We start from the raw sequence: 15,242 nt of genomic DNA, 5'->3' as shown, positions 1-15,242 counted from the left end.
GGATCTCTTCTAAAGATGACCAGTTTTTTCAACGAGGGATTCGTACGCTGTCTGAAAGATGGGAGAAAGTAGTGGCCAGCGATGGACAATACTTTGAATCATAAATGTATAACCAGTAATTTACAATAAAACCTCGAATTTCGGAAAAAACGGCGAAAGCAAAGTTGTACGTCCATGTAAATTATCGAAAAGGAACAAAGTTACCCATATCAACTTTATACCGATGGTATACTGGCCGAATCTCACTTCAGAGCAGATGAGAAACTTACTAGATAGTGTACTGCAGTGTATTATCATATTATTTTGCCTTTAATATTTCAACAAGAATAGCGAAATAATAAAACAATGTAGTTTTCTGTCTATATTCATGTCACTCATAAATAATAATAATAATCTTTATTCCTGACTCTTAATCAACAAATGTTGGTGTCAGAGCTTTTGTAAATTGTTACAAAAATAAACTTGAAATTCTAATATATATAACACATAATAAGGAATAAAGACGATAGGAATAAAGACGATAAATACCCTTAAATTTATAAAAATTGAGAACCCTAGCAATCAATAAAGAATAGCCTTTTTAGTAGCGAAAAACCACTCAAATTTGTTACTAGTTTTTATCGCTATGACTACTTTGAACACCCTATACCCAACTTGGGATCCAGCATTGACCAAAGTCTTCTAATCAGCTTTGCATATAGGCTGATAAAGGCTTTATAGGACATAAAGGCCTACAAAAACAATACTAATATTTGAAATTAACCGGTAACCATTTCTCACAGATACAGGTGCCAGGTCCTTTGAGGTCGATATCTTTGAAATTACGTCCTGCAGCGTATTCGTAATAAAGCGTTACACACACCTATAAGCTTTGCTCGTGCGCTTGTTAACAAGAAGCAATCGAGGTTTGCTTTGCTGGGTGGTTTGTTTGCTTTTGACTCATCTTGAACGCAGATTGTCTGGAAATTTGCTTTTGGTGCCTGGAATGGGCGTGGAGCTTGGGAATAATAAGAGAGTTTTAGATAATTGCTATACTGGACGTAGAGAATGTAGACTATTTGATAGTATGAAAATATTCTCCTACAAATTAAATAGTAACCTCATGAATATTTAATGGTTTCGAGTCTTTATAAAGGGTGTTTTTTTTAGAGCTATAGAACTTTGAATTGCAATAAAACAACGATGGATTATTCGATTGACATGAATTTTAATCATCCCCAAGATAATCTTGTGGCATTACATTTTGAATATGATTTCTGGCATATGACCGCCACGGCTGGCTCGGATGTAGTCCAATCTGGACGTACAATTTTCGATGACTTTTTCCAACATTTGTGACCGTATATCGGCAATAACACGGCGAATTTTGTCTTCCGAATGGTCAAGGGTTTGTGGCTTATCCGCATAGAGCCATAGACCAATGACTTTACATAGCCCCACAGAAAGTAGTCTAGCGGTGGTCAATTCACAGGTCCAAAACGTGAAATTAGGCGGTCACCAAACGTGTCTTTCAATAAATCGATTGTGGCACGAGCTGTGTGACATGTTGCGCCGTCTTGTTGGAACCATAGTCCTGGACATCATGGTTGTTCAATTCAGGAATGAAAAAGTTAGTAATCATGGCTCTATACCGATCACCATTGACTGTAACGTTCTGGCCATCATCGTTTTTGAAGAAGTACGGACCAATGATTCCATCAACCCATAAAGCGCACCAAACAGTCAGTTTTTCTGGATGTAACGGTGTTTCGACATACACTTGAGGATTAGCTCCACTCCAAATGCGGCAGTTTTGTTTATTGACGTAGCCATTCAACCAGAAGTGCGCTTCATCGCTAATGGACTTAATGCGCGATACGTATTTCGCACAGAACCATCATTTTCGAAATAAACTTGCACTATTTGCAAGCATTGTTCAGGCGTGAGTCTATTCATCATGAATTGCCAAACCAAATTTAGAATAAATCACTTGACAGCTGTCAAATTGGTCGCCATCTTGAACAGTAATGCCAACTTAAAGTTATATACCTCGAAAAAAAAACCCTTTACTAATGGAAATTCATTATCACATAAAATAACACGAAATGAAGGGTTTACCAATTATAGGTTTAATATTGAATAGCCGCTGTCTGGCAGCTGTCACTTTTGAAGCTGTAATCTTTTGACATTCAACTAGTAAAAACTATGTCACTACTAAAAATGGAAAGGTACACACTTCTACAACGCACTGTAATTGTTAAAATTCACTACAAAAATGGTGAAAATTTTGCAGACACAATTCACAAAACTAAAGCACTTTTGGGTCGTCGTGAAGCACCTTCTTGGTCGGAAATGGTGAAACTAGTGGAAAACTATCGAGAAAATCCAAGAATAATTCTTGAAAAGCCTTTCCATCTTCAACGTTCTATTGTTTGCTGCGATTTTTGAGTTGGTGTGATTGAACCTTACTTATTCTATATTAATACTCCACAATCGATTCAAAACCCTTAAAGATAGAATTATCGATGACATATATACGCAAATGAACGAATGGGCAACACTGTGTATTATTTTTGACATTTCTTATGTAATTCCCGTCCTGTATGTTATGCCATTTAATCATGGAAAGATACACGCTTCAACAACATGTAGAAATTGTTTTATCAACATCAGTGCTCATTTGTGAATACTGAAAGATATTTAAGAAGGATAAATTGACAATATTTTTCAGTTAATCGACTCAAACGTTAAGATGTTGAAAATTTGAATCATCGCTCCGCCCCTCCTTCGAAAAAAGAAATTTTTCAAGTATTTGTTGTGTGCATAAAGTTGAATTCCACACACTGGCATACAAAAAAAAGTTATCTGATACCACAAAATACGCGAATCCCTCATTTCTAATTCAGCTCAAACAAATCTACCGGCGTAAACAAAAATTTCGCAAGTGATCCACTTCCCGATTGAGTATAAAGCAGAAAATGCCTCACTTAGATAAAAAAAATTAGTACGAACTTTGACGATATTTCGTATTATATAGTTAATCATAAAGTAACACAGTGGGTTTTTAATCGTTTCTCTTATCTAAACCACTGAAAACCAACAAGATGATGATTCACATTGCAGTTCAGTCTTATGCAAACAAAATGACAGCGATAAGTTTATTAGTCTCCTATTAACTTTGATTTTGTTATAGAATAAGTGTTCTACGTTACACGAGTTTGATAACTTCCACTTAGTGTACAATTAGTGAATGAAAAGGAAGAGATACCTACCTTTAACATAATTGGTTGTAGTATATTTCTGTTCAGTTCAGTTTGTGATTTTTACTGAATAGTGGTGTGAGTTCCTTATTTTCTATAAGGATTTTACATTATCAGCTACGGTAAGATTTGAGAATGTTGAAAATCATTGCAAATTTTGATTGAGAATATTGTATATTTCTACAAAATTAGAAATAATATTCATACGTTTCAATTTTAAAATTATTATTATCATTTCGAATAAAAATGGTGTGAGGAAAAATGTTCAATGTTTGTGGGAATAACGTGTAGTGTAAAATCTCAATTGAATGAAGAACATTGCGAATTTCACACAAATGTGTATCATTTGTTTTATATAAATCACAATATACAGGGTGTCCCGTAAAGACCACGTCAAACCGAGGGAAAATGTAGATCAAATGATAACCCACCTGCTATGACAAAATTCCCATTAAAAAAGTCTTACCGTTTTCGAGATATTTTTTTTTTTTTTAAATAATGAATTTTTGCCCCTTTCAATAGTTTTGTTCTTACGGTTGGTACAATTTTACATCTTTTTGGTTAATTTTTTCAGTAAAATATTGCTGAAGAATGATTTTAACGTTTCATGTACCCATCCTTGGTACAGGGAGACTCTTCGCTCCAAATGATCTTCTTGATAAAATCTGGATCTGCATGATGTTATCGCAAAATTTGCCGGAAAAATTGAATTTCGTTGAGGTGAATAATTATGCGAGTAATATTTTCGCACGTAAACAATTGCCATTGTTCACTTAGTAATGCAATATCGAAGATTTCTTAACAGAATCGACAAACTTGATTTTGTCAGAAACGTACCCATTTGGATGAAAACAGCCATATCTTTTTTCTTTAAATAACAAATGACTTGTATGATATCTCTTTGAAATCACTATAAAATAAACAATTTATTGGTGTAATGTGCAGCAGTAGCTCGGTAAATTTTTTTTCCACTACGATGAGCTAAACTTCATGAACAAAATAATCCACTACCAAAATTTCCAATAAAAATATTTCTCATAGCCCCCCTTTAAAATGTTCGGAGGATGTTTTTAATGTAAACGTTAAAATCATTCTTCAGCAATATTTTACTGAAAAAATTAACCAAAAAGATGTAAAAGTGTACCAACCCTAAGGACAAAACTATTGAAAGGGGCAAAAATTCATTATTTTCAACGAAAAAAAATATCTCGAAAACGGTAAGACTTTTATAATGGGAATTTTGTCATAGCAGGTGGGTTTTCCTTTGATCTACATTCTCTCTCGGTTTGACGTGGTCTTTACGGGACACCCTGTATACAAATAATAGAATAAAGGCTAGGCGGTTTTAAATTTTTAGTTTCGAATTCCTATCCCAAATTCACATCAACAATTGAAAAGTCCTACCGAATTCAGCCCACTTTTGTTTTTATTTTTCGTGAATCATGGCAAGACTGTCTCAAAGATCTATAAATTATTGCGATATTCGGTAGATAGATTTTTTTGTATTTCGGAATGAATAAACATTATTATTATTATTATTATTATCAAAACATAACTGAACTAAAAGCAAAAAACTGTGTCACACGAAATCACCTCTTGGCATTTTCGCCTTTTTCAATTTTCTTAAACCATTTAACTATTTATGTTGAGTAGGTACTGCCATTCAATTATGGAAAGATATACGTTTCAACAACGTTTGGAAGTTGTTAAATTATCAGAATCGGTGCTTGTGAATTCTGAAAGAAATTCAAGAAAATATAACGACGACGACGATATAATTCGTTGTATTGTAGACAAATTTGCAAATGAATTTGTTCAACACAATACAAGAGAACCAGTACTACCAGTTTCGAATTTGTCTACAATACTACAAATAGAGAGACTGAATGATGTCGTCCATGTATCCTTTTTAAATTTCTTTTAGAATTCACAAATGAGCACTGATTTTGATGAAACAATTTTTAAACGTTGTTGAAGCATCTATCTTTCCATGATTAAATTACATAACCTAATGAACACAAATAACAGAGTGTTTTTATAATAATCATTTTAAATTTTATTCTGCCATTCATTTATAGGACAACCCTTGAAAAGGGTAGTCTTAAGAGATCAAAATTCTCACTGTTAATCGAATTTTAGATGATATTTTCAAAAATTCATTCCCAAATATATTCCCAAAATGTCCTCTCTTTCCAGAAAAATCTGACGAACACTCCAACAGCGCCCACTTCTCAAATGAACTCAAGGTCCAAGCCAAGAACATTAAGAAATTATCCAACGCATTACCAATGACGCAGTCCGATTCTGTAAGCTTCACCACCTGGAGCAAGCTGAAAAACGCTGGAAGTGACAACCAGGTCCGGAGGCACCCCTCTGGCAACAATAACAACTCTGGAGACGACGCCACGCATTTGGGACTAAACGACAACACCGCCAAAAGTCAGAGTATGCCGAACTTGTACAAGCAGAAGTTGATCAAGAGTTTGATGCAGAACAACATAATGCACAACGCCAAAAATGCGGTAAGATTTTTCACAAGCATGTAGAGTATGACACCGCTGTTTACTTCTGGATGACCAAGGTTAAGAAAAACACAGTTTTCCCCTTGAGATAACACTTAATCACAGTTGTAGTTACTATGACTATTGTTTATATTCAAACATCATGGTTCTCGGAAAATAACCACTTTTCTTTCTAGACTGACGTTTGCACGCAGAAGAGGAAGCAGGTCAAGGTCTTCGACATTCAACACCAAGCCCAAATCAACAGTGCCAGCGGCGCCAGCATATCAGACATGGCAACGTCGGTCGACGCCAGTTCCAGTGAAAATGTTGCCAACTCCAAACAACCAAACTTCAGTTTGGTGAAGCTCTTCATGAAGCAGAAGAGTCTGAGTACCGAAGGTAAGTCAGAAAACCAGCAGTCCACATGATCAAACCTAACCGATCCTAATCTGTTTCAAGGGATGTCCACAACAGCAGACCAACTTTCTTCCTCTGAAAACTGGCCTGGAACCCAGTCCGTCGAAAGCAACTGCTCAGAAACCAAATCGGCTGATCACCAAAGATACCTTGACCACAGTCATGATGGCAGAATTTGCGACAGTGTATCCAAAATTCACGGGTACATAGCAGAAGAACCGGAGGACGAACTGACCAAGAAAGAAGACATATCGAAACTGGACTGCAGCAAGAAATCCGTCAATAACAATACCAGCTTCTGTGACGTGAGGAAGGTCGAGTCACCATTGAAAAGAAGCATGAAATCTCTCAAAAATGAAGCAATTAACAGGAGTATACAGACCTCCAACTTCTCCGAGATCGTGAACCTCAAAAACGTTGGAAAACCAGCTAGTCCAAAACCACAAGAACCTATTAAAGTGGTGGAGCCTTCGTTCTTGAATAAGCTTAAAAAGGAAGGCGAGGTAGAGAAACCAGTCTACGTGATCTACCCGAACTATGTCCTTCCCAACTTGGACTTCTTGAACGAAAAGGAAGACGACGTTGCTAAGATCCTGCTGATGCCTCAGAGACCACCGCAAATTACCGTTCAAAAGAAGAGACCACTGAGTTGTAACGACTTGGAGATCTTGAAGGCCAAAGGTTTCAGTCACGTCAAAGATTGGGATTCCTTGAACTTCCTACTTCCTCCAGAATGCCGAGAAATATTGTCTGACATACCAGAAGTCGCAGATTACATCAAGAGGACCAGTGTTAAACAACCACCACCAAGGACTACAAGGACAAGAAGGAGGCCTGTCAGTTGTGATTACTCTGAACGAACGTTCACTTCAAACCAAACCAACGTTTCTTCTAGTTCTAGCACAGCTACTCAACCAAGCTCTGGCTATAGAGGTTCTTCAACTATCTTAAACGATTCGCAGAATAGTCCAGCTCCTGGAAATAACCTCAATCCGTTGTTTGTATATAGGTACGACAGTGTAACGAGCTCTGAAGCTAGTTTCATGCAGAACGACAGGCAGAGAAGTATTACCACAGCTCCTCCTCTAACCAAAAGATGCGTCAGTGTCACTCACGGAGAAATCATACCTCCAAGACCCCCTCTACCAAAGAACATACTCTCTAAAGATCCCAAAAGGTTCAGTCTATGTGAAACCACCAGCGACTCTCCAGTTTTCGAAGATAACAAATATAAGAGGATTTCTCTTCAAGAACCTTACTACTTAGCTAGGAACAAAAAGCTTTCAGAGACTGAGGATGAAGGAGTTGACGCTGGAACCTCCAGCAGTAGTTTGGACGAACACGAACCACCGCTGGTCACCAGATCCAAATCCAACAGACTATTTCCAAACATGAGCATCGACGAGCTGACGCAGTTCGAGGAGTTCTTAAAATGCAGCGGTATATCTTCTTCGGATGGTGAAGATCTAAGTGACGAAAACTTTACACAACTTAGATCTTACGTCAGTAGGTTCTTGTCCTTGAAGATGAACCAAGAGGGTGGGGAGCTCTTCGGTGGAAAGAAAACTGTCAGTTTTGCGGAGAAAGTGAACGTGCTACCGAGGTGTTTGGATGTTAAACCCACCTTTTTGGCACCTAATAATTCGCCAAACGTTTCTGCTTTTGGTCATCAGAGGAATTATCAGGTGAGCAGTAGTAATGCTTTATATTCTTCTGGAAATATTCTGCTGCATAAAAGTTTTGAGACTGTTTCAAAAATTCCAATTTTTTTAAATATGAAGAATCTGAATAACTATTCACTTATTTAACTCATTCTTGTGCCTATTCTTTATAATTTCTGGACTTCCTTAACTTCTGTGGACTGTGGTGCAGTATATTTCTTGAAACTAGTACTTGAAGCTCTCAGAATTCACTTCGAAATCTCAATGAACCATCCAATATGTATCCTTATTTTTAAGACAATATAAAATTATGTTAATACCCTTCGTAATACTCTGAAATATTGCTTACAGAATGCTCAAGATGGAAAAGAATGCGACCCCACATATTCTAGTCCTCAAACGACACCGATACACCGACAGTCCTACAACATGGTGCAAAAATGGTCTCTTGTAAACGGGGTCACAAACGCTGTAGACCTCCTAGTCAAACATTTCTCTTCGGCTTCCAACCAATCTGAACTAACAGCCTTAGGAGACTCCAGCTTGAACCCTACGTGTGCTAAACTAGCCCTAACCCACCTCTGCCCTGCCTTATACGCAGTTCTGAGCGACGGTTTGAAACCTAACCTAGAAACCAGCTTTGGTGCTATGAATAATTCAGTGTGGCAAGTTGTCGAAGCTTCGGCCAAGCAAGGTCCCCTTACCAAAGCGCTCAACGAGTTGGTAATGAGGATCAACAGTGAAGACGCTATAACTGAAGGTCTAGTCAAGTTCAATACCTTTGTTTTTGGCTTGTTGAATGTTAGGTCGCTTGACGCTTGGGCTAGCTATTTGAGGACTAGGGAAAGCGTGTTGAAGAAGCATTACGACCATGATTCTCTGTTGATTTTGTCCCATACTGGCGGGTCTAACGTTAGGGTGCTCTTGGATAAGTTGATAACAGCTTTGCAACCACTGGCTGTTTATCCTTTCCAACTTGATTTGCTATATGAGACCAAGCAGCTTCATATGAGTCTCAAGAGGATGGAAGCTTTAAGTCCTACTCATAAGGTAATTAAGCATCCCTTCCTTCAATTTTGTATGTTGACAACAATTGTTTGCTTCTTCTAGTTATCCTTCAAACAGTGGACAAACACCGGTCTTTCAACGCACAGTAACAAATCTAACTCTGACTCAGAAGAGGCATCGGCTGCTACAACTGTAAGGCATAGGTCAGGTTATCAAGACGAAGAGAACCTTCCAGACATACTAAATGGTTCAACCTCATCTAAAATGAAGGGTAGGGGTGATAAAGAACGTCCTAGGTCTTGTTGCGATCCTGGAGTTTTGGGAAAACCTACATTCAAGCTTGGAGAAGATGTTACCAGTATAGCTAAGAAGAGGTGGTCTGGTATCGCCTTGAATTCTAAATTGTATCAGGTCTATGATAGGTTAGCTAGAGAAGATGACGAGGAGTATACAGATAGTTTAGAAAATGCGAATAATTTCAGGTAAAAATAAGTTTGGAATAGTTAGAGTAGAATCTTCACTATTTGAGTGCTAAAGTAGCCACATTTTTGTCTACAGGATTTGTAAGTACTGGGGGAGTAGCACCTAATCCATGTTGTATATATTGCCATTTTAGTTAGTGACATGAAAATTCTCTTGGACAAGAGTGTGGTTACTTAAACTATCAAATGAGGATTAATACACATTTCCAAATGTAACATGCAATCTTTCCAGGGGTGAAGAATGCGATGACAACAATTCAGACGAAAACATCCCACAGATACAGCCTGAATCGCTAGAATATAACACTAACGAAGAAGGTAAACCTTTGAACGGTAAGAGGTTCAAGAAACTGCAACAAAGATGGGAAATGCTCAGTGGCAAGGATCAGGCCTTCTCTCCACCTCTTTCTCCTACCCACACCCCGAATACACCAAATACCCCAAGCAAATCCAGGATACCCAGGCTGATAACCTCCCCAGTTAAGCCAGTGTCAGGAATACCAACTCCGGTATGTCAAGGAAGTAAAACAGCTAATGCTAAGGTTGGACAGAAGAAGGTTACGACGCCTCCAAGTTCTAAACCACCGAGTACGAATAAAGTGGGTTCTGTGAAGAGTTCGCCTGCTAGAAAAATGCCAGTGGGTAATACTAGGTGAGTGAGTGTTTATGTCTCCAAGTCAGTTATCTTCTCTAAATTTTAATACAAATTCCAAAGCAAAATCTAACTCATTGCCATTTTCTAGGACAAGTCGGGTTGATCAAGTAGAGGCTGGTAGTGACAACAGCAAGCATCCTCCAAGGCCAAGCAGTCTGCCATACAAACCAGCGACAACAAACAACAAGGCTACAAAAATACCGCCCAGAAGAGCAGCTTCCAGTTCCCTGAACAGAAGACCTCTTTCTATCCACTCAAAAACACCCAAGTAAGACTGATGTGTTGTGTGAAACCAGTAGTTTTAGAGGTTAGATGAGAAATGTAGCACCTATAGATACACTAACCTAACCTAACTTTCCATTTGAACTCGAACGTTATGGCAATTCTAACCAGAGACAGTCTTCAGTCTGGAATGTTTTTATTCGGTACTATACGAAGAGACATAGAAAGAAGAACACCCAGTAATAAAGAATTTATTACAACTTTTTTTCGTATCCGAGTCCCTCAAGTTTATATTTGTAATTAATAGATTTTGATGATAATTACTGGAAGAACTGAATTAAGTTCTTACTTTATGATAATCATTTAGAACTCTACTGGGTGTTCAAAATGAGACAATTCATTGATGACTTATTCAAACGTCACTATAGGGTTTATTCCAAATGGCACACCCTATATCTTATTTTCTCATTTGGTATAGAAAATTTTTCGAAGATAATTATATTTGCTACCTAATGAAATTAAATGCAGGGTATACCATTTGGAATAAGCCCGATATAAACGTTTGAATTATTCATCAATTAATTTTCTCATTTTGAACACCCAGTAGAGTTCTCAATGATTATGAAAAAGTCAGTACTTACCTATCAGGATTTTCCAAAGACTCTCCAAATTATGAGATCTCGAAATATCTCAAAAACTGAAAGTTTTATGCATATGAAACCTCGAACAACCTTGGGATAATTTAGTCCACGCAATCTAAAATTCAATGAAAAACAGGGTGTTCAATAAGCAAAAACGTGTTTGATCGTTTATACATTTTTGGTACACTCTGTGTATTTCCAAATAATTTGAGAATAAAGCTTTAATGCAGGGCCGCCGCCAGGAGCGGCATACCGGACATTTTACTGGACGTTTTGCACCTTTAAGAACTCCTTTTTTTTACTAAGGACTTATAAATAGAGCGTCATGCTTCTAAACAATGCAGGACGTTTTTTGATGAAATCGACAAAACGTCGTTTGATGAATTTGACAAGGAGATTTTCAGAAAAAAAAATACGATTTCATAATATGAACTTGAAAAGATGCCTGAGAAGGCGCCTTTAAAGAAAATTCATGTAAATTAGCTAAAGCAGGGCGGCGAAATTTTATTTTGCCGGGGCGGTAAAATATCTGGCTGAGGCCCTACTTCAATGGACCCTAATGATACTGTGTCGAAAAAAATTCGAAAATTTCAGAACTTAACCGTAATAAAGAACGTAAGCAGGACCGGCATACTAGACATTTTGCCGGGCGCCAAATTGTAGGGGCGCAAAGTCAGTTAAAAAAACACAAAAATGTTTTCTTAGTGGAAAATACCACTCTCTGCAGTAAAATAAAATAGTTACCAATAGCCAATTTTATTGAAATTCACCTTTAAGGACTATACGTCTTCAATTTACTTTAGAGCGTTGGGCTTTTAAATAATTCAGGACGTTTTTTATGAAAACGACAAAACATCCTTTGTTAAATTTGACAAGGTTGAAAAATACAATTTCATATAAAATTGAAAAGATACCCGAAAGAATAACAGCATCAAAAGAAAATTCAGATGAATTAGGCAAAGCAGGGCGGCGAAATTTTATTTTGCCGAGCGGCAAAAGTTTGGCGTTGACTCTGCGTTGAGTTCCTGTGTATCGAAAGAAATGTGTTTCTTTCAGTAGGTACTTTACTTATCATCCATATTCAAATTGCTTTTCCTTCCAGAGTGGTGAGGACACTATCCCATAGACTACCCTCCGAAAGTGGTCACCTTTCCTACAATGAAGGGGAGAACCTGAAGGTCATACTGAGGGTGGACGACAAGTGGTTGCTTTGCTGCAGAGGTACTCAGAAAGGTCTGGTTCCAGTATCTGCCGTAATATCGGCAGATATCGGAACTTTCTGATAGAGCATTTCTCCTTGTAAATAATCTCACTGGCATTTTTCGGTTGTAAATTTTTTATACAAAACTGCAAATTTGTATTTTATAGAATGGGGCAGTATTTTTTACCAAGTGACTTTAAGGTGGTGTCTTTTCGGTTAACTGTAGACTTGTCCTTGGAGTTGAACGCTCAGTTGTACGCATATTGCATATTATAACCTATCAAAAATATCTCGAAAAATCCCAAATTTTATTTATTAATATCGTAGGTTTAAGATGAAAGTTTCGTGTTTCATTTGATGAATATCATATTTATTAGAACGATATCGTTCTTGCAGTATTACGCGACGATATTATACAGCTTTTTAATGTTGTAATACGCTATTTTGATATTATTTTGTCTATCATCCAGCTTCTAGTACCAAATGGGTCTAATGTACTTAACGAGAAAAATAACATCTGAAGAAAAACATAAAAAACAAATAATAATTATCCAAATAATAAAAATAACCAATATTGGCACTTAGGTAATAAACCTTCTTTCATTAGGTTGTCATCAGTTTAATCTAAATTTTCCCTTTCCAATTATTTAGTTTATTCTACCAGTTAACGAACTGAAAAAAAAATTATTAGGAGCTATACAAGAATCCTATAGAACTATTCGTTTAGAATTATTTGTTTCCGACCATTTACGAAGGTCCCTTTTTGTTTATTGGTGGTTGGTTTCTTGGGATATTCTGTTAGATTTGTTTCGGTGTTGGTGTTTCTTATTCGAAATTTTGTTTTTTCATTTTACTCGGTTTAACAAAGGTCTTTGTTTTGTTTAACTATTGTTGTATTCGGACGTTTAGAATGATTCTAATTTTGTTGGTTTGTTTGGGCCATCTAAATTTTAATATATCAACCCTTCCTAAGACCCTATCCTTGCATGTTAACGGTGGTGGTGGCTTCAATTGAAAAAATCTGGTGATAGCTCTTCCTTCAGTTACTAATATAAAATTCCTCACATCCTTTCCTTGCATGTTAACTTCTTCTCTAATGAAGGAGGAGCACAATCAAATTTAGTTTGATGCTAAACTCTTGACTAAAAAAAATTCTTAAAGCTTTCTACGCTTCATTTCTTCTTCAATCCACATCTCAGTAGTTAGTCTATCTTTACTAACTTCAATAGAGGTGTTCGCACCTTTCATTGCTCTGCAATATTTCCTTCAAAACTCTTAAGCACCGAATCAAGTGTGGTCCATGTATTAGTATCAATACCGGTGGGATCCAACCTTGTCAAGATTCTCTATTTACTTTGGACCTTCACGAATGGTTTAGAAACTTAAATAATTTTAGTACTTTAGGAAACTTTAATGTTAAGATTGAACCATTGTAAAAACGGTTCAAAATATCATTGTAAATTTCCATCGAATACTACCCTAAAAATGTGATAAGTTACTGGTATTTAGATAGACTAAAGAGGAATAGATGTTATATTGTTTCGATGATAAGGTAATATCGTTTTTGTTTCGCGTTGTTTACCCACCTTCTTCAGTTAATTTCGTTTGAAAAATTCTATTTTTGAAAGGAAAACTAACTGAATAATAATCGACGTAGTGTTGGATTTGATATTTATGTCTATAGTAGGCAGATATTTTTCGAACTCGCAAAGTACTTGGAATTGATTTTGAAACTTTTGATTTGTATATAAAGGCAATGAAGATTGGTGTAAATATCTTATTGGAGATTTTTTTTTAATTATTTTCGGGAGCCAGATTACCATATTATTAGCGGTGCCATGACACCCGTTACCATATATTATTATAATGTTATGTATAATAAACTTTGTTGAATAGCTTTAAATTGATTTTATCATTAATTTAAGTTGACCATTAGTTTGTAACATTTAGCCAGGATAATGATAATAAAACATTATTGCAAACTCGTTCTTTTAGTAGACAACTCCTATTTTAATATACAGGGTGCAGGGCCGCCACCAGACATTTTGGTGCCCCGACAAAAAAAAATTTACCGCCCTGCTATGCTTAAACATGTCTGGCTTAATAAAAATCGGATTTTGTTGGATTATTTTAGTTGGGTTTGTATGATCAGAAATATTAAAACTATCACTTATATTCACTGGTGGTCTGAACAGTTATATATTTAATGACGTGCATCATACTCAGAATGTTAATCTGAATATAAGGTGTACAACTTTGCTTCCGCCGTTTTGCAATAGAGATGGCTGTAGCGGTAAGTGCTAATCGAAATAAATAGATCGTAGATGTCATAAAATAAAATAAAAATAAATTATCATAACGCATTCGAAAAATAAGTCGATTTGTGTCTGCATCATAAAGTTATTCTCGATTTAACTTTCCAGCTTACGAGCTAAATTCTTGTCATTTGCGGGAGGTTTTAATTTTCTGCTTCAATATGAAGTAATCTGCAGCTGAGGCTGAGGCTCATCGAATGCTCTCAAATACCTATGGTGAGACAGCTTATAGCGAAAGAACAGCCCGAGAGTGGTTTCAACGCTTCAAGAACGGTTATTTAGACGTCGAAGACCAGCATGGCGGTGAAAGAGAGAAGGTTTTCGAAGATGCAGAATTGAAGGCATTACTTGATCAAGACTCGTGTCAAACGCAACAAGAATTAGCAGGATCATTGAGAGTAACGCAACCAGCCATTTCATAACGCCTGAAAGTCATGGGATGCTTGATAATCGTGAAATACTCGTGCAAAGAGGGAAAAAAAAATTCTACAACCTACCCCAATACCCTACCCAACCTGTTCGGCTCCCCAAACAAAATCCTGGATGAGCCATTGAGACGAAATCTAAAAACAAAAATCAGAATAAAAAAATTTGCAAGATAGTAACTTCTTTTCAATTAAAGTACTAGATCTTTAGGACGAAAAATTCCATGATATATCTTTCTTGGAAACCCTTAATGATATATTCAAGTCGAAAAATTAATTCTAGAAATCTTATCAAGCATACAATTGTGGATTGACATTTGATATAAAATTGCCTTGATGTATGACTCATCAGCAAAAATGTGTAATAGAATTTCCCAATCATCAATTTCATTATCGTTTTTTGTAAGACTTTTCACAAAAGCACAGAATTTTATCTCAAAAATTTGACTCCAAAATCGAAATATGGATCCAT

At 36.5% G+C, this 15,242-nt stretch overlaps 1 protein-coding gene across 8 annotated transcripts in view; it reads left to right on the top strand.

Moving 5' to 3' along the window:
- LOC123683260 overlaps window positions 1-14,012 on the top strand; it is a 77,219-nt gene extending 63,207 nt beyond the window's left edge. For 6 of the 8 annotated variants that reach the window (XM_045622220.1, XM_045622187.1, XM_045622205.1 and 3 more), the window contains 8 exons: window positions 5,436-5,761; window positions 5,938-6,142; window positions 6,203-7,845; window positions 8,173-8,871; window positions 8,932-9,311; window positions 9,544-9,963; window positions 10,055-10,234; window positions 11,932-14,012. In XM_045622220.1, coding sequence (XP_045478176.1) covers window positions 5,436-5,761; window positions 5,938-6,142; window positions 6,203-7,845; window positions 8,173-8,871; window positions 8,932-9,311; window positions 9,544-9,963; window positions 10,055-10,234; window positions 11,932-12,112 — 4,034 coding nt within the window. In that variant the 3' untranslated portion in view covers window positions 12,113-14,012. Of the gene's footprint in view, window positions 1-3,207; window positions 3,362-5,435; window positions 5,762-5,937; window positions 6,143-6,202; window positions 7,846-8,172; window positions 8,872-8,931; window positions 9,312-9,543; window positions 9,964-10,054; window positions 10,279-11,931 lie in introns of those variants that run through there. The other 2 variants (XM_045622244.1, XM_045622235.1) reach the window with 2 other exon arrangements.
- The last annotated feature ends 1,230 nt before the right edge of the window (window positions 14,013-15,242 follow it).

The sequence above is a fragment of the Harmonia axyridis genome, chromosome 1, assembly GCF_914767665.1.
Source record: "Harmonia axyridis chromosome 1, icHarAxyr1.1, whole genome shotgun sequence".
NCBI classification, from domain to species: domain Eukaryota; kingdom Metazoa; phylum Arthropoda; class Insecta; order Coleoptera; family Coccinellidae; genus Harmonia; species Harmonia axyridis.
The sequence above is the reverse complement of the archived record's forward strand: the minus strand, read 5'-3'. Positions and strand labels throughout refer to the sequence as shown.